The 20,899-nt window shown below is 43.2% G+C and overlaps 1 protein-coding gene across 1 annotated transcript; it reads right to left on the bottom strand.

The window, feature by feature from the left end:
* Positions 1 to 413: 413 nt before the first annotated feature.
* On the bottom strand, positions 414 to 20,490 carry LOC120051822 (tetratricopeptide repeat protein 39C). The gene is made up of 14 exons (XM_038998705.1): positions 20,348 to 20,490; positions 17,710 to 17,758; positions 16,556 to 16,684; positions 15,543 to 15,657; positions 14,957 to 15,317; positions 3,078 to 3,246; positions 2,187 to 2,280; positions 1,948 to 2,055; positions 1,720 to 1,829; positions 1,481 to 1,604; positions 1,032 to 1,129; positions 792 to 896; positions 626 to 664; positions 414 to 503 (listed from the first exon to the last, which is right to left on the bottom strand). The coding sequence occupies exons 1-14, from the start codon at positions 20,488 to 20,490 to the stop codon at positions 414 to 416; spliced, it is 1,734 nt and encodes a 577-aa protein (XP_038854633.1).
* Between the last annotated feature and the right edge of the window lie 409 nt (positions 20,491 to 20,899).

A 20,899-nucleotide genomic window follows, 5' to 3' on the forward strand; every position in this document is an offset into this window, starting at 1 on the left:
CTCTTGTACATGTCTTCCCAAGAACATGACAAGAACACAAAAGACAATGTTACTTACTGTTTAACTGTACTGTTACTACCTGTGGTCAAGAAAACCTGACAATGAGAATAAGGTGTGCATCTTCAAGAAGTTACTTGTATCCTATGTACCATTATGTATGGTCCAAAGAGTGGAAGGAAGGTTTGCAGAGCTAAAACCCTCCACTAGAAGAAAATGGTATTGACTATGAAATTGTTGGTTTATTGTATTTGGATGTGTAAAACATCTATCAGAAAAAGGGGGGGAAAACAATTTTGTCTGATGAGTGTCATACTGTGGTTTTGAATAGTAAAAGCCATGCTTTCCATATCATCAAGTGCACAGCTGGAGACGGAGTCGTTGCCTCATCATTATTCCTCCAGTGGTGGGCGGGGTCATTGGGGTACCACTTCCTTCAGCGAGGCCATGGCTGAGTGGATGCGCACGTGAAGTCTGTTCTCAAAGTCATAGCCTGCATAATCTTCCTGAGAGGCAGAGCACAGAACAAATGATGACTTCACAATCAGAATGGACTGTGTTACGTAGTCATTTCAAACCCAAGAGGAAAACCCTAACCATTCATATACATGTCATCTGATAACTGTACCTTTGCCTGAAGCAGAAATGCTCTCCCTTTTCCCACCGTCTGGATAGAAACACAATGCAAAAAAACATCTCATTAGTCCATCGAGATAAATACTTTAATACAATTTTGGACACAGACACCCACATACACATACACGCACAGATGGTCTGAGTTGACATATTCTCACCTCTGGCTGGGCAAGCAGGACACATCCAAGCTCATAGCAGGAGTATGGCTGCACATAAGAGTTGGTTTGTCGACCAAACTCATCTCTGGCAGCCAGCTGGAACGACTAGATGGGAGGAGAAAGACCAAAGGAAAATCGAATTATATAATTGACCACAAATACATAGTGAGTTACATAATTGATTGTACTGGCATAAGTTAATGTAATCAAGGTAAAATAATGTGCTCGGAAACAAATTACCTGGATGGCATCTTTATTATTTCCATGACATTTGTGGATGGAACCGAGAAGGAGGTTTTTCAGACCTTTGCACGATGCGTCATCCACACTCTGTAACACTGAAAAGAGAGGAGACAACGGACTCTATTTCATCCGTATTGTGGAAGTTCAGCGCTAAAGCACAATTGAAATATAAAGGCAGTGTTCCCACGTTGGCCGAGACTGCATTCAGGATGTCAGCGCAATCGAAATCCCCTTTACATTTCTATCGCTCAATCTGAAAGCGATATTCAGCGATACAGACTGAACAAAGCCCAATGTCTCAAAGACAGAAATGGTCAAATACTTCACAACATTGGTCAGAAATGTTCAAATACTTCACAACATTTAGTACAGTGGTTTGCACCCCATTGTGTCAAAGGAAACTCCTTGACTTGGAGATCCCCCTCTGATAAAGGTCCAGCCCTTACACTGATTCATGAGCTGCAGTTTGGAGGAGGAGCAGTTGGGCAGAGCCTTCCACAGGTACAGCACCTCTATGACCCCCAGAATGCACAGCTCTCTGGTGGGAGACATCTTCCTCAGTCTCTCTGCCTGCAGTAGGGTGGGGGCAGAGAGGCCATGGTAGAGAAAGGGAGGGTTCATGGTTATTAGTTTCACAAAGAGTGGATAAAGATATGGTAAACACATCTGGATGAAAATGACCCACCCGCTTGAGGGCAAACTGCTCAATCTGGTTGTTCTTCCTCTTGAACAGTTTCTGGACATCTTTGAAGACATCCTTGGCACCATCTAAGTCCCCTGCAGCTCCCTGACATACTTTACAGGGGGGGGGGGGGGGGGGGGGGGGGGGTTAGAGTGTGAGATCATTTTGAGAAGATGATGAAGACGATGACAATCAATGGTCCACACGTTCCTGGGGCAGTGGCTCTCTCACCTCCAGTCAGGTAGGCATAGTAACACTGTGACCATCGGGACTCATTCTTCAGCCTCTCAAACGACCTAAACGCATCCTCAAAGTTCATCTCGATCATACTGCACCAGCCTGAAGTCAAGACAAGACAAATGGGTACAACAGAGGGATTTGGCTCTCAGCAACTGTAAACTGAATGTACATGAGTGTATGCATGTGTGGGTGCTCATTTGAAAGTTGGCATGAATGTCAGGGAAACATACCGATTTCATAGAGACACACGTGCTGGATCTCTCTTTGGTCTGATGCCAGCTCTAGTGCATCATGGAAGGACACCAGAGCACTGTTAATTTGGCACTGGAGATAGATGGGATAGAGATAGCATCACTTTACACAATTACGAGCTACTAGGGTCCTATAAAATCCGCAACGAGGAGAATGCGGATGGAATCACGGAATCCAGACAATCCAGACATGCATTGAACTTAGTAGGGAATCAACTAAATCTATTGAACATGTATTCATTTGCCCAGGTTTATCATAACACAAAGAGAATGCAACTTTCTAAATAGGCAAAGAGAATTCCCCGTCGGTGTATGTGCGGGGCACGCCACTTTGTGCAGCCGTTAGCGACGATGCTAATGAAAAGTATTTTGGTAGATGGAAAGGCTTTCCCAAAATCTACAAAGTACCTGTCAGAATTACCTGTCAGAATTATATCATGATTATCTGTATAAATCCAGTGGGTACTTGTTTTGCAAACTCTACCATCACTCTACCAAACAACATTCTCTTGCAAGATGAGTGCTGGAATTAAGGGGGCAACTATCTACATATCTAAAAACAAATTATCCAAGACCTCAAAAGTAGTCTCCTGATGTGGTTTAAGCATTGTTGTGGACTTAGAATATCAAATGTAGCTGTTTTTCTATTAAAAAAGTGTGATTTTGAGAGTGAAAACCAGGGGGAAATGGAAACCCGGAAAAACAAAACGGAGAAAACGAAATTTGGGAAAAAACAAAATGTAATTAGGCAAAAAATGTAATGGATTTTAGAGCGCTAAGCTACTAAGAGCTACAACAACTTACTGTATTGTACAACGCTAAGCGGCAACAGACTGTTATTTCAAAGTCAGATGACCCCATCATGCTCACCTCTAACCTCTGAACCCGTCCTTTAAAGAACATGAAGAGGGAGGAATTGGGGTAGACTACAGCCTTCCTCTGGAGAATGGCCTTGGCCTCCTCCAGGCCTGCCTGAGTGTCAGAACCATCCAGAGCAAAGAAAGGCAGCACTACTGTGTGGTACCACAGGAGGGCCAATCTGGGCAGAGGAAAGAGGAAACAATCACGTTTATTTGTGAGACAATTCAAGATGTTTTTATTAAATATCGATTACTGTACATTCAAGTTTGCTAGATAGTTAATATGAAACATTGACTTTCTTGACAAAGAAAAGCTTTGTAAAGATGGCAAATAGAACAAAATTGTACCCCACTGCAGTAATTTAGTAAAACACCATCTCAATTTCATAAATAGCAAATGGTAGTTTCTGTCTCAGAGCCTTTTTTCACCACTAGCCATTCTAATAAGCATGCACGTGATTACCGCTATTCTTAGGTCTACCTACTTCTTACGTCACGAGTATTCACCATTCAACTTCCACTGACAGCATGCAATGTTGTGTCCTCAATTCTCTATGACTTCAAATATTCCCATTTGACATATTTTACAACTAACACCTGTCCCTGGTTTCATGTATTATACAATGAATAAATACCCTATGATTATAATATGCCATTATGATACTTAGGAGATATTACAGAACAGATGGCCATGTATGAGACAACAGGAACAAGCACTGTGCCAAGAGCTGGGAAAGAGATGAGCTGGAACACGTCAGCAGAAGCTGATCATGCAGAATAACACAACACGTCACCCCCAATCAAATCAACCTCAAGACCTGTGCTCTGCTTTTCTATCAAACGATGACATCATATCTACGTATAGCAGCTCATTCAAGCAGTAAAAAGAACTGACAGTGACCTGAACATTATGAACTGTTGGGAACTGACTTTTAAACTTGAAAATATGAAATATCCTTATTCATGGCACCGATGCAGAGAGGGGAATGTATGATGTTTACATTCTACCAGGATATGTTATTGTCAGACATTAGGGATCCTACGGGAGGAGAAGAGACACAGTCTGGTACAAGTCAACATGACAGACGTGAGTTGGGGAGGAGTGAGCAATTTGGGGCCAAAGTGAGGTCAGATGAAGTGAGGAAGAACATATATCACTAATCTTCTGGTTAGCAACAGAGGTGTATTGGCTGTTCAGACGTGTAGGAGGAGACTCAGTATAGGAGAACGGGTTAAATATCAGTGCTTGTGTGAATATGTATTTTGTCTAATGCAGCTGTTTTACTAGGTTCATTTAGAACCTAACAGTTGGCACTGCGAGTAGGGTTCAGCACGATTTATAGTCATACCAGAGAATCCAGATCAGTGGAGCAGGAGCTGGCAGCAAGGTAGGCACAGTTCCTACACCTTGGGGAGATGAGAATTGTGGGCTGAAAAATTATAGGAGTTTAGGAGGAGTCTGAGTTTATTCAGTCGGCCCATTGTGTAATGACCGGTCGTAAATATATGTTGTAGGGTAGGTTCTGTTAAGGATAGGTCCCGATTGGAGATTTTCCTCTGCGAGATCCAGGTAAATATATGGTGTAGGGTAGGTTCCTTTAAGGATAGGTCCCATGAGTGACACTACAGTGTAGGGTAGGTTCCGTATAGCATAGGTCCCTAGTGGGGCTATTCCCCTGCGAGATCTGTAAGAGGGATGAAAGTCCCAGCCACAGTGGCAGCGAGGCCGTAGAGTGTATGTGGATAGTGATAAAAAGTTGTCTATAAGTCCTTGAGGAGAGCTTCATCCATGGTGAGAAAATAAAGAAACTGTGAGGACAGACGCTGGGAGAAGAGAAGCAAGTACAGGGAGTGAATATTTTATAAATAATCGACATAAAACAAAACAAGGACAGTGTCTGGACAGGGGAAACAAAACAACATTAATGATGACACGGGGATCAGACTGAGGAACAAAGTGAAGGAGTCCAGGTGAGTCCAATGAAGCGCTGATGTGCGTAATGATGGTGACAGGTGTGCGTAATGGGCAGCCTGACACCCTCAAGCACCAGAGAGGGGGAGAGTGGGAGCAGGCGTGACAACCCCCCCTCCCATCTAGGGGCGCCACCCGGCATCCCACCTGGGTGAGCCTGACGGGCTGGCCAAGGCATGGGAGCCGGACAAGCCGGCTGAGGCGTGGAAGCCTGCCGAGACGGCTGAGGCGTGGGAGCCCGACGAGCCAGCTGAGGCGTGGGAGCCCGACGACCTGGCTGAGGCGTGGGAGCCTGACGAGCCGGCTGAGGCATGGGAGCCTGACGAGCCGGCTGAGGCATGAAGTGGGATTGGAGCATGCTGAGCCCACTGAGGTGTGGAAGCCTGACGAGACGGCCGAGGCGCGGGAGCCTAATGAGCCGGCTGAGGTGTGGGAGCCTGACGAGCCAGCTGAGGCGTGGGAGCCTGACGAGCCGGCTGAGGCATGAAGTGGGATTGGAGCCTGCTGAGCCCACTGAGGTGTGGAAGCCTGACGAGCCTGCTGAGGCGCGGGAGCCTGATGAGCCGGGCTGAGGCGAGGGAGCCCGACGAGCCAGCTGAGGCGTGGGAGTCCGACGACCAGGCTGAGGCGTGGGAGCCCGACGAGCCGGCTGAAGCGCGGGAGCCTGACGAGCCAGCTGAGGCGTGGGAGCCTGACGAGCCGGCTGAGGCATGAAGTGGGATTGGAGCATGCTGAGCCCACTGAGGTGTGGAAGCCTGACGATCCGGGTTGAGGCGTGGGAGCCTGACGAGCCGGCTGAGGCATGAAGTGGGATTGGAGCATGCTGAGCCCACTGAGGTGTGGAAGCCTGACGAGCGGGTTGAGGCGTGGGAGCCTGACGAGCCGGCTGAGGCGCGGGAGCCTGATGAGCCGGCTGAGGCGTGGGAGCCTGACGAGCCGGCTGAGGCTTGACGTGGGATGGGAGCAATTAACAAATAAACAATTTGTTTATTTTTTATTTAACATGCAGTGTTGTTGTTCGTTTATGAATCATGAGTCGTGTTCAAAGGGGAAATTACTAGTTCCCTGGGTCCCTGGTCCTTTGGTAAATATGCAAATGTACTTTGTTCAGACTGCATATAGAAGGAAAAATATGTTAATAAGGATTGACATTTACTCCAAATGGATTGTGATATGTGTATTGCTGATTTCGTTTTTGTCTTTGTTTCAATACAAATTTCACCAGATTGGGTCTGCTGGATTGTTGGGATTTCCCCGATGGGTTAGAGTTCTAACTCCCTGATCTGGTAACTCTTCGGGGAGGTTGGCAGTAAAAAAAAAGGAATATGAACCAATTTTGAAAATGGTTTCAACAGTAAAAGTATGTTGTTATGCTCTTTGACATTTGTCTTAGAGATAATGGTATTAAGAAAATGTATCATACGGTGAATGGATAGTCTGGATTTCCAGATTCAGATGTTCTTAAAAACTGTTGTTTTGCTCTCTCCTCTCTCAAGTAATGGCAAGGTGGCATCAGATGGTGTCTTAATGCATGCATGCAAGGGATAATTTGACCATGAACAGTGTGTGAACCTCAAAACCCTCCCTAACCGGCTGAAGAAAGAGTGACAAAGGTGTTCAATACGACAATGACTTTTAACACTCCTATCTGTGACCTGAGTCCGAGCCATCAACCTGGGTACGGGCGGCAGGAGTGTGCCATCAGTCCTGAGACCGCGCATGTGGAGTGAGCATGGAGAGAGATAACGTTCAAACTTCTCTCATGCTGCTGGTGTACTGGTGGGAAAAATGGACCAGACAGAATGGACTGTACAGAATGGTGGTGGCACCTAAGGCGAGAGACTTGTGTATTTGGAAAAAAATTATACATTTCTTTGATTATTGAAATCGGGACATTATCAAGAGCCATCAACTGTGACAGGCACGAGTTATATATGTGCCATTGGGAAGATGAACTATAACACTATCTGAAGAGGAATCAATGAAGACACACTAGAAAGATAAGTGTCGGGAGAAGAGGGAAGGTGTCAACCGTGCCCGTAATTGTTAGGGTGATTATGGAGGTCTGCACACTGCAAAATTCATAGTAATTTAGACTAAGAATGCATTGAGATTAGAGGTCGACCGATTAATCGGCATGGCCGATTCATTAGGGCCGATTTCAAGTTTTCATAACAATTGGTAATCGCCATTTTTGGATGCCGATTATGGCCGATTACATTGCATTGCACGAGGAAACTGCGTGGCAGGCTGACCACCTGTTACGCAAGTGCAGCAAGGAGCCAAGGTAAGTTGCTAGCTAGCATTAAACTTATAAAAAACAATCAATCTTCACATAATCACTAGTTAACTACACATGGTTGATGATATTACTAGGTTAACTAGCTTGTCATGCGTTGCATATAATCAATGCGGTGCCTGTTAATTTATCATCGAATCACAGCCTACTTCGCCAAACGGGGGATGATTTAACAAAAGTGCATTCGCGAAAAAAGCACAATCGTTGCACGAATGTACCTAACCATAAACCCCAATGCCTTTCTTAAAATCAATATATTTTTTTAAACCTGCATATTTAGTTAAAAGAAATTCATGTTAGCAGGCAATATTAACTAGGGAAATCGTGTCACTTCTCTTGCGTTCATTACACGCAGAGTCAGGGCATATGCAACAGTTTGGGCCGCCTGGCTCGTTGCGAACTAATTTGCCAGAATTTTACATAATTATGACATAACATTGAAGGTTGTGCAATGTAACAGCAATATTTAGACTTAGGGTTGCCACTCGTTTGATAAAATACGGAACGGTTCCGTATTTCACTGAAAGAATAAATGTTTTGTTTTCGAAATGATAGTTTCCAGATTTGACCATATTAATGACTAAAGGCTCGTATTTCTGTGTTTATTATAATTAAGTCTATGATTTGATATTTGATAGAGCAGTCTGACTGAGCGGTGGTAGGCAGCAGCAGGCTGGTAAGTATTCATTCAAACTTTACTGCGTTTGCCAGCAGCTCTTAGCAATGCTTGAATCACAGCGCTGTTTATGACTTCAAGCCTATCAACTCCTGAGATTAGGCTGGCAATACTAAAGTGCCTATTAAAACATCCAATAGTCAAAGGTATATGAAATACAAATGGTATAGAGAGAAATAGTTGACACGTCATAATTCCTATAATAACTACAACCTAAAACTTCTTAACTGGGAATATTGAAGAACTAGGAATATTGAACCACCAGCTTTCATATGTTCTGAGCAAGGAACTTAAACGTTAGCTTTTTTACATGGCACATTTTGCACTTTTACTTTCTTCTCCAACACTGTGTTTTTGCATTATTTAAACCAAATTGAGCATGTTTCATTATTTATTTGAGACTAAATAGATTTTATTTATGTATTATATTAAGTTAAAATAAAAGTGTTCATTGTTCATTCAGTATTGTTGTAATTGTCATTATTACAAATATATATATATATATATATATATATATATATATATATATATATATATATATATTCTCTCTATATATATATATAGAGAGAGAGAGAGAGAAAATCGTCCGATTAATCGGTATCGCCTTTTTTTGGTCCTCCAATAATCGGTATCGTATCGGCGTTGACAAATCATAATCAGTCGACCTCTAATTGAGATACCAATCTGTCATTACCATGCCACTCGCGACAGTAAAAACAGAGACAAACGGGGTTGTAATGAGAAGAGTTATTACCGGTAATATATGGTCCCGTTTATAAATGTACATTCTAACCGTGATGATGTGTGCTAGGTTGAGAAGTTTGAATTCGAGTGATAGACTCAAAGTACAGCACTAAGGACTGTCGTTTCAAATTTTGGTTGGATAATTTATCAAATGTTTTAACTATGATTCGAATAAAGCGAGAGAGCGTGCTATTCTCAAACTGCGAATGTATAGGGTCTAGGGAAGGTTTTTCTCTCTAGAAGCCTTATCTTTAAGTGTCCTCCGAAAGGGAGGTTATTAGAGAACTCACTGGATGATAGCTTGACTCAACCATGAAGGGGTTTTTGTTTTACAATGTCACCATAATCCTTGTGTTAAAGCATATCAATACATATGGATTGCTGGATGATACGGTAAAATTAATTGCATACAAGTCTCATAGTCTGTGTCTTGTGTTAATACCCAAGGATGAAAATGAAGGAGACGGGCATGGAAACTAGCATTCCATGGGCATAGAACGGAAAGAATGGACGGTTCTTTACCCAGTCTTAGTCGCATCAAGGGTGGTGTGAAATGAGTAAACATGTATTTTCTCTCTTCCCTGTTCAAGTCAATATGTTTTTAGGTGTCGTGGGATATAAAAGTGATCATTGTTCCAGATGAGGAATTGGTGGAAATTGAAAAATTTATTTGAAAATGTTTTAGTATGGTGATAACAATAGTAGTGACTAATGTGTTATAGGTTAGATTAAATGATTTATGTGCAAATGTATTTGTAGCAGGTGAGGTACATATGAGGCCTGTGTTTGAGACAGAATGTTTACATAAGGGTGAAGCAGAAGGCAATGTGACTGGGGGAGATCTGCGGGGGCTCATAAATTAAGGTCGGGGTGATAGTCTCTGGGGATGACACCACTCCATGTATATTGTTACAGGAGATAGCTCGTAGGAGAGGGAGACAGATAACTGTGCACAATATAAAGACTATTATGACGTTAAATTGAACGTTACTCATACCCAGATCATGGTGAGAGTAGCAGAGATAGTGTTGGCATTTCAGACATTATTGTCAACTTTCAAGAAACCTGTGACTTAGAGTTTTGTTAGGTTGGATATTCTTCCAAAGTCATTAATCTCTTCCCCATTTCTAAAAGCCAGCAAACACTTGACATATCTCCCAGAAGATTGTGACCAATCTAACCTGAGCACAAGAGAGTATTATCCACAGGTACAGACTGTAGCAGAATACAGAAGGTCATTGGAGATGTTGGTGGCTAGGGGACCGGATATGAGTTGGGAAACAGGTAGAGAGTATCTGAAAGGGTCCGTCCTAGATCTATCAGTGAACCACGACAATAGAAGAGCAGGAGACAGATTCCAGGCAGTAGCTATTCTCACAGCAGTCGCTGTAGGGACAGTAAGTGAAGGAGGCTATAGTAACAGCATGGAATTAGAGTACGGAGCAAATGGGGGATTTTGAGGTATGAGTCATGAGCAGTGTTAGTAGTAGCAGGGGTTACTTTAGTAGCATTGTTGGGACATCATTTTCTGAGGGCATTGATGTTGAAACGTGTATACAGTGCTGAATTACCTCAAGAAGAGGTAAAGTTGATTAAGGCCACTGCACGTATAAATCGGGTGGCTATGGAGGAAGAAGGAGAAGGGGAGCAAAGTGAGAATGACATGGCTTGGGAACACCTCTTGAGAGCCTGTGGTCTGGGGGGGAAGACTGGGTGAAAGCATGAGGAGGTTTTTAAGGGCTTTCATTTTTGTGGAACCCAGCAGAAAAGTAGCAGCAGAAAAGTATCCTGAAGGCAAAGTCAGGCAAAGAGAGAGTGGGAATTGGGAATGTTCTCAAACTTTGATTTTATGTTGCTATATATAATTATGCATAGTTTCACACATTATTAATACTGTTATGTTTTGTGTTTGTGTTTGCTTTTCAAGTCTTGTGCTATCACTCTCTAAGGAACCAGAAGTTGAAATGGAGAAAGTCAAAACCTACAGCTAAAATGGAGGAAGCCAAAAGCTCCAGCTGTCATTCTGTTGTCCGACAAGAAATGGGAATAGGAGTGTGCAGAGTGTGATTATAGAAGAGAGGCCATAAGTCTTGGATTTGTAAACATAATAAACAACTGTGAATGTTAATCATGTTTTATTTTTTTGTTAATGTCTTATCATTGTTTGTTCATTTATAAGTAATTTCCTAGTTTATATAATGATGAACTGTATGGAGTTAATGTTCAACAGGGGGAACTGTTGGGAACTGACTTTTAAACTTGAAAATATGAAATATCCTTATTCATGGCACCGATGCAGAGAGGGGAATGTATGATGTTTACATTCTACCAGGATATGTTATTGTCAGACATTAGGGATCCTACGGGAGGAGAAGAGACACAGTCTGGTACAAGTCAACATGACAGACGTGAGTTGGGGAGGAGTGAGCAATTTGGGGCCAAAGTGAGGTCAGATGAAGTGAGGAAGAACATATATCACTAATCTTCTGGTTAGCAACAGAGGTGTATTGGCTGTTCAGACGTGTAGGAGGAGACTCAGTATAGGAGAACGGGTTAAATATCAGTGCTTGTGTGAATATGTATTTTGTCTAATGCAGCTGGGTGAATAAACTTGGTTTAAACTTTACTAATCGTCTGTGAGTTTTACTTGGTTAATTTAGAACCTAACAGAACATAATCCCTTTCCTTCTCTCATTACATGAAAGTCATTCCCTTCAGTTATGAGAAAGGGCTCTATTCAATCCGACGCGCTTCAGTTCAGCGTTATAACGCGATTGAAATGTAAAGGTCATTTCCGATTGAGCTGAAGCATATGAGAGTACCAGCTGTTCTGGATGACTGTGTGATAACACTCTCGGTAGCCGATGTGAACAAGACCTTTAAACAGGTCAACATTCACAAAGCCGCAGGGCCAGACGGATTACCAGGATGTGTACTCAAAGCATGGGCGGACCAACTGGCGAGTGTCTTCACTGTCATTTTCAACCTCTTCCTGACGAGTCTGTAATAGCTACATGTTTCAAGCAAACTACCATAGTCCCTTTGCCCAAGGAATCAAAGGTAACCTGCATAAATGAGATCCACAGATGACGCAATCTCAAATCGCACTCCACACTTCCCTTTCCCACCTGGACAAAAGGAACACCTACAGTGGGGCAAAAAAGTATTTAGTCAGCCACCAATTGTGCAAGTTCTCCCACTTAAAAAGATGAGAGAGGCCTGTAATTTTCATCATAGGTACACTTCAACTATGACAGACAAAATGAGGAAAAAAAATCCAGAAAATCACATTGTAGGATTTTTAATGAATTTATTTGCAAATTATGGTGGAAAATAAGTATTTGGTCAATAACAAAAGTTTATCTCAATACTTTGTTATATACCCTTTGTTGGCAATGACAGAGGTCAAACGTTTTCTGTAAGTCTTCACAAGGTTTTCACACACTGTTGCTGGTATTTTGGCCCATTCCTCCATGCAGATCTCCTCTAGAGCAGTGATGTTTTGGGGCTGTTGCTGGGCAACACGGACTTTCAACTCCCTCCAAAGATTTTCTATGGGGTTGAGATCTGGAGACTAGCTAGGCCACTCCAGGACCTTGAAATGCTTCTTACGAAGCCACTCCTTCGTTGCCCGGGCGGTGTGTTTGGGATCATTGTCATGCTGAAAGACCCAGCCACGTTTCATCTTCAATGCCCTTGCTGATGGAAGGAGGTTTTCACTCAAAATCTCACGATACATGGCCCCATTCATTCTTTCCTTTACACGGATCAGTCGTCCTGGTCCCTTTGCAGAAAAACAGCCCCAAAGCATGATGTTTCCACCCCCATGCTTCACAGTAGGTATGGTGTTCTTTGGATGCAACTCAGCATTCTTTGTCCTCCAAACACGACGAGTTGAGTTTTTACCAAAAAGTTCTATTTTGGTTTCATCTGACCATATGACATTCTCCCAATCTTCTTCTGGATCATCCAAATGCTCTCTAGCAAACTTCAGACGGGCCTGGACATGTACTGGCTTAAGCAGGGGGACACGTCTGGCACTGCAGGATTTGAGTCCCTGGCGGCGTAGTGTGTTACTGATGGTAGGCTTTGTTACTTTGGTCCCAGTTCTCTGCAGGTCATTCACTAGGTCCCCCCGTGTGGTTCTGGGATTTTTGCTCACCGTTCTTGTGATCATTTTGACCCCACGGGGTGAGATCTTGCGTGGAGCCCCAGATCGAGGGAGATTATCAGTGGTCTTGTATGTCTTCCATTTCCTAATAATTGCTCCCACAGTTGATTTCTTCAAACCAAGCTGCTTACCTATTGCAGATTCAGTCTTCCCAGCCTGGTGCAGGTCTACAATTTTGTTTCTGGTGTCCTTTGACAGCTCTTTGGTCTTGGCCATAGTGGAGTTTGGAGTGTGACTGTTTGAGGTTGTGGACAGGTGTCTTTTATACTGATAACAAGTTCAAACAGGTGCCATTAATACAGGTAACGAGTGGAGGACAGAGGAGCCTCTTAAAGAAGAAGTTACAGGTCTGTGAGAGCCAGAAATCTTGCTTGTTTGTAGGTGACCAAATACTTATTTTCCACCATAATTTGCAAATAAATTCATTAAAAATCCTACAATGTGATTTTCTGGATTTCTTTTTCTCATTTTGTCTGTCATAGTTGAAGTGTACCTATGATGAAAATTACAGGCCTCTCTCATCTTTTTAAGTGGCAGAACTTGCACAATTGGTGGCTGACTAAATACTTTTTTGCCCCACTGTATGTGAGAATGCTGTTCATTGACTACAGCTCAGCGTTCAACACCATAGTGCCCACAAAGCTCATCACTAAGCTAAGGACCCTGGGACTAAACACCTCCCTCTACAACTGGATCCTGGACTTCCTGACTGGCCATCCCCAGGTGGTAAGGGTAGGCAACAACACGTCTGCCACGCTGATAATCAACACGGGGGCCCCTCAGGGGTGCGTGCTCAGTCCCCTCCTGTACTCCCTGTTCACCCATGACTGTGTGGCCAAATATGACTCCAACACCATCATTACGTTTGCTGATGACACAACAATGGTAGGCTTGATTACCGACAACAATGAGACAGCCTATAGGGAGGAGGTCAGAAACCTGGCTGTGTGGTGCCAGAACAACAACCTCTCCTTCAATGTGAGCAAGACAAAGGAGCTGATCGTGGACTACAGGAAAAGGTGGGCCGAACAGGCCCCCATCAACATCAACAGGGCTGTAATGGAGCGGGTCGAGAGTTTCAAGTTCCTTGGTGTCCACATCACCAACGAACTATCATGGTCCAAACACACCAAGACAGTCGTGAAGAGGGCACGACAAAACGTTTTCCCCCTCAGGAGACTGAAAAGATTTGGCATGTGCCCCCAGATCCTCAAAAAGTTCTACAGCTGCACCATCGACAGCATCCTGTTGCATCACCGCCCGGTATGGCAACTGCTCGGCATCTGACCATAATGCGCTACAGAGGGTAGTGCGTATGGCCCAGTACATCACTGGGGCCAAACTTCCTGCCATCCAGGACCTATATACTAGGAAGTGTCAAAGGAAAGCCCAAAAAATTGTCAGAGACTCCAGTCACCCAAGTCATAGACGCACGGCAAGCGGTACCGGAGTGCCAAGTCTAATACCAAAAGGCTCCTTAACAGCTTCTACCCCCGAGCCATAAGGCTGCTGAACAGTTAATCAAATGGCCAGCGGACTATTTACATTGACCCCCCCATCCATTTGTTTTGTACATTGCTGCTACTCGCTGTTTATTATCTATGCATAGTCACTTCACCCCTACCTACCCCCAGCCCTATGTGCAAATTACCTCAACTAACCTGTAGCCCTGCACACTGACTCAGTACTGGTACAACTTGTATATAGCCTCATTATTGTTATGTTATTGTGTTACTTTTTATTATTTCTTACTTTAGTTTATTTGGTAAATATTTTCTTAACTCTTCTTGAACTGCACTGTTGGTTAAGGGCTTGTAAGTCAGCATTTCACGGTAAGGTCTACACTCGTTGTATTCGGCGCATGTGACAAATAAAATTTGATTTGGGAACATTGCCTTTAAATGTCAATCGCACTACAACGCAGATCTTCAGCGCTACGGATTGAATCGAACCCTAAGTCGCTCTCTCTCTCTCTGTCTTTCCTTGCATTTCAGCCCTCTAAGAAGTGATTTAATACTCATACTCACGTAGCTAGTGGGGCCTTCATGTCCTTACTCTCACTGGCATACATGAGGGAGGACAGACCCTGGAGACGATCGCCAGGGAAACCCAGCAGGTTGATGATCTTGAGCAGGTGTGGTGGTACCATGGAGATGCAGAGATGGAAGAGGCCGTATCCGAAGCTGACGGAGCCCTTGAGTCGGTCCAGGGCCTCTGCAGTCACAGCACCCTCCACTGGGGTGTTGTGGTTGGCCTGGTCTGAGGATAGATCCTCCTCATGGGAGGAACAGTGCCTCACACAGGTCTCCTGCAGCTGACTGATGTCACTGTGGCACTTATTGTACATCTTCCAGGCCTTACGGAGGATCCAGCCTCCTTTGATGTACGCTGTTGAAGAGAAGATACTGTAAGAGTCAGTCCAGTCAAATCCAGTTAACTCTCATGATTCCTATTTTACTTGCAGATGTTTCCAAAAATTAGTAGACTGGAAATAATCATATTACATATAATTGAATAGAAAATGTATGAAAACAATATATACTGCATTGCCATCAAGCAAGCTATAGTACATCAGTAATTGAATGATTGTGGATTCAACAAATGATACATTACATGAGAGCTCCTGCTTGATGAAGGAGAGCACAGCGAGGTAGACCTGGCAGTCGGCCACAATGATCTGTCGCTGCAGGCGGTCCACAACCACGACCCCTGACCTCTGGGACTCCAACTGACAGACAGAAACACACAGTAGTCTGGTAATTCTCTGATCAACACTCAGCTAAACCATCAGCCAGTCCAGCTACGTAATAAAGAAGCCACCTGTGTTGATCATAAACAGGTTGTAACGATTATCTTCCTCTTCTGATGAGGAGTAAGAAAGATCGGACCAAAACGCAGCGTGGTAAGTGTCCATGTTACTTTAATAGAACAGAACACGAAAATACAAAAATAACAAAGTGAAATAACAACGAAAATCGAAACAGTCCTGAATGGTGAAAACAAACACAAAACAGGAAACAACTACCCACAAACTCAAGTGGGAACAGGCTACCTAAGTATGGTTCTCAATCAGAGACAACGATAGACAGCTGCCTCTGATTGAGAACCACACACGGCCAAACACAAAGAAATAGACAACATAGAACACCAGACATAGAATGCCCACCCCAACTCACGCCCTGACCAAACCAAAATAAAGACATAAAAAAGGAACTAAGGTCAGAACGTGACACAGGTCTCCATTCTATTCCTTCGTTCTATTTCAGAGAGTTACTAATTACATTGAGTGTGGGATTGACATGATCTCATAGTTGCCAATATCATTAAGCTCAATATAGAAGATCTTGACTTTGATTCTTGATACTGATACAGCTGGAAACAATGTGATGGTGTATAACCAGCAGAAATCAAGACAGAATTATGCATGTTACATGACCAATCCCACTGGGCACGTCCCAATGTCTATTTCACATCGGTTCAATGTAATTTCCTTGAAATAACGTGGAAACAGCGTTGATTCAACCAGTGTGTGCCCAGTGGAATGCTGGGATATCCTAAACATAAATGCTCCATGTAAACAAAACCTCTCTGCCTGTCTGTTGGTCTGTAATCAGTCACCCACTCACACTCTTCTTGATCTTGTTCCTGATTGTCTCTATGACGCCAACGTTGTCACTCTCACACAGCTTCTCCGTGGTCCTCAGGTCGTCACACGCCGTCTGCATCTTCTCCTCCTCAAAGGTCATCATGGCATTCTGCAACATCACACACACAACAACAACAAACACATTGGAGCTTTTCAGCTAATGCTGGCACAGAGAAAACACTCATGCAAGTAATTAAAGAAATAAGTACCCGATTTTAATTTTGATTTCATTGGGGTGTATTGTGAACAAATGTGCGGTAATCGGATTGAAGGAGGGTTATAACACAGGGGTTACGCAATGGTATCACAAAGCAGGCTCAGGACAAAGAGCTCTTTCTAGGCCACAGCACACGGAGAAACACTGTGACAACCAGAACCTATTGTGTGGCTTGGTCAAGAATCTCTTTGTTCAGTTGCCTTTTATCAAACTGTCAGTCAAAGACATGCAATGTATGCCCTCATCCTTATATAAATATGTGGTTTTAATTTCAGATGAATTGAATGCTTTTTCAGTGTGAGGCCCTCTATGCATCAGTTTGTGTTGTCATTGACCCATCCCCACACACTATCCTTCCAAGCGTTTTTTATTGCATGGGAGGGCAGAGGAGGATGACATTATCTCTCGCTTCATGGTGCTCCAACTCTGACATGAGGGGCAGTGACGGGGTCTGTTTCGTGACCATGCTGCAGAAAATCTCTGTCCCCCCCCCAGGGAGACAAACACATCACTGCAGCAGAGAGATAGCGAGAGTATCCACAGCAAAATGCCTTTGATGAGCTGAAGATGCATCCATTATGGTAATGTATAAATGAGGGGAAATGGACAATAGTGGTCACGATGATGTAATCCATTAGACAAATTGGGTCACGTCAAGTCCTGACACCTCATCTAACTTACGCAGTGCATTGTATGGTTTATGATGGTGTAACGTTGCACACTAACATTGTTAGGATGAGTAATTACATTTGCCCTGTCTCTCGTAGCTTGCATGCTTGTAGTGATGTCATGAGAGAGAATGTCAGTAGAGGTAGGACGTGAACCACCAACAGGGAAGTAAGCTAGAAGTTATGGTAACCAAGGGGTCATGACAAAACACCTGTCCTGCAGTCAAGATGCAGTCTGAGGAAACTCACCAGGAAGCTGACAAAACTGGCCCCAAAGCTCATCAGTGGACTGTGAGTCCTGAAGAGAAAGGACAACATAGAGTTCATTTTATTTATTTTATTTCACCTTTATTTAACCAGGTAGGCTAGTTGAGAACAAGTTCTAATTTACAACTGCGACCTGGCCAAGATAAAGCAAAGCAGTGCAACACAAACAACAACACAGAGTTACACATGGAATAAACAAACATACAGTCAATAATACAATAGAAAAAGTCTATATACAGTGTGTGCAAATGAGGTAGGATAACGGACGTAAGGCAATAAATTGGCCATAGTGGCGAAATAATTACAATATAGCAATTAAACACTGGAGTGATAGATGTAAATTAGATGAGTGTACAAGTAGAGATACTCGGTTGCAAAGGAGCAAAATAAATCAAATAGCTAACAGTATGGGGATGAGGTAGTTGGATAGGCTAATTACAGATGGGCTATGTACAGGTGCAGTGATCTATGAGCTGCTCTGACAGCTGGTGCTTAATAAAGCTAGTGAGGGAGATATGAGTCTCCAGCTTCAGTGATTTTTGTAGTTCGTTCCAGTCATTTGCAGCAGAGAACTGGAAGGAAAGGCAGCCAAAGGAGGAATTGGCTTTGGGGGTAACCAGTGAAATATACCTGCTGGAGCGCATGCTATGAGTGGGTGCTGCTATGGAAGGGAGCGATAGACACAGAAGCTGCATTTAGACAGGCAGCCCAATTCTTAAAATTATTTGATGTGAAAAGATCTGTTGACCAATTAGTGGGGGGAAAAAATCTGAATTTGGCTGCCTGTGTAAACGCAGCCAGAGAGACTTACTTCTGCCTCATACCGAACATAATTCAAGAAAGCAGAGAAAAGATAACCAGTGACACTTGAGTATCGACTAGGTAAAGGTTGTTACTAATGATAACTAACTAAAGGTAACAATATCATAATTGATTATCAATAATCATTACTGAAATTGTTATAACAATAACCATGCACATCTTCGCCACTACTAAGAACCAGATCTGTTTCACACATAGTGCTTTACAGAGAGACATTCAGTCCGTTCCCCTGTCTCAACATCATCAGCGACTCATGGAGGGAGAAAGGCTTGATTAACCAGAAAGCTAAAATTAGCACAGTAAGTGGCAGTTTCTCCTGTTGGCACAAACAGAGCTGGATTGCAGTGAGTGCAGTGTACTACCCTTCCATTTCTCAGTCACCATTATCCATTCAACTGTTGTTTGGAATGTCAGGGCCAGGCTGGAGTGCAGAGACTACTATTTAATTTCTTGTTTTGGGGTTAGGCTATGAATGGGGATAGTTTCAAGCGACAAGGATAGATTTACATTTAGACTCAAATGTAGATTTTCAATATGTTAAACCAACTCAGTAGCATTAATCTGCAGATTTAAGAGGAAATAGCGGGTAAAGCAAATAATACATAATCATAGCCACAGGTGCAAACATAATTTAAAGGACAATTATGCCTAACCATGGTCATACCCTGTTTGGCACCAGTGAGTTCTGCCAAAGAGAACAATAATGGCCTTTGTGTTGGACTTGGACAGTGTGTTTGGGGAATTACTGATGGCCACTGTGTCACGTCCTGATCATAGAGAGCCTTTATTTTCTATGGTGGAGTAGGTCAGGGCGTGACTGCGGGGGTTTCTATTTTATTATTTCTATGTGGAGTTCTAGGTTTAATTTTCTATGTTGGTGATTTGTATGATTCACAATTAGAGGCAGCTGGTAATCGTTGTCTCTAATTGGGGATCATATTTAAGTAGTGTTTGTTCCCACCTGTGTTTGTGGGATATTGAATTTTGAGTTAGTGTATGTGTCACTGTTTGTTTTGTTGTTTTTGCTAAGTTTCACTATTAATAAATTATGTGGAACTCAACATTCACTGCTCCTTGGTCCGTCTCTACAAACAGCCGTGACACACTGAGACTATAATGCTGTAATGGTACCGAAGCCTTGTATAGGCCTAGAATGTAAATTGCTGGAAGGCTCTGACGGATACCGACTCTAAGGAAATATGCTGAGCTCTGATGTTTTATCAATATTTCTGTCCAACCTTCAATTTGCCGGGGGGTAAATTTGTATTAACTACCATGGAAATCCTTAACAATGCCTCAAGGTGATCATGCAGAGCTATCTGTCATGATTGCATAGGTAAAGAAATATGATGCACCTATACCTACATACTGTAGGATCAGTGATCACCTCAAGTTGGGAGGGTTATTACAAGTATTTGAACAGGGCCTTGAAAACAGGTTGGTACAGTTAATCTGATGTTTGAGCACACAAAGGCACACCCTTTAAATTAATCACCTGTGCAATTCAAATAATTATGTAGCCTAATACAGGGTTTCCCAAACTCGGTCCTGGGTGCAAGTTTAGTTTTTTTCCCTAGGACTACTCAGCTTATTCAAATAACCAAAGCTTGATGATGAGTTGGTTATTTGAATGAGCGTTGTAGCGCTAGGGCAAAAACCAAAACCAAAACCAAAACGGGGGGGGCAAGTTTGGGAAAGTCTGGACGAATAGGCCTGCTGTGGGCAATGATATCTGATGATCAAATATTACTATAGGCTACATTTTATGAAATTATGAAGAGCAGGAAAACTATCTCACCTGTATTTTCTGAAAAGCTCGTCGCTCTCCTTGAATCCGTTGTTGAGAAGCATGTTGATACCTTGAAGAGCGAGCTCAGCGTCGTCTATGTGCTCAGCTTTCTCCTCTACCTGCTGCTGCTTGGACTGCTCCGGGCCCGCCATTGTTTATGCCTGTCGTCTGCTGAATATAATGAATCAATTCAACACAGGCCAAAATGTGGTTTCAAAATTATTCTTCCCCGTAGACTATCCCACATTGGTTATTGATGATGGGACTGGGCCGACATATCCTTGCAAATGAGGTAAGAGACGCGTCTTTTCGGGCAAAATTCTGAAGCTGTAACACCGGTAAATTACTAATCGGCGCGCATCCAAGGTTCGTCCAAATGCACCAAAGGCACTATTTACATGCTATTCCTATGATTAAACTAGGTGTACATTCATCCAGACGTTTTGCTGTCTTGTCTGCCGCACGCTATGGTCGTCGTCAGTCGAAAAAATGGTTGTCGTCATAACGTAGGCTATAGCTTTGGGCTAGGTATGTATAGGCTCTGGGAGGTTCCAAAGATGA

Source organism: Salvelinus namaycush, chromosome 8, assembly GCF_016432855.1.
Source record: "Salvelinus namaycush isolate Seneca chromosome 8, SaNama_1.0, whole genome shotgun sequence".
Lineage (NCBI taxonomy): Eukaryota > Metazoa > Chordata > Actinopteri > Salmoniformes > Salmonidae > Salvelinus > Salvelinus namaycush.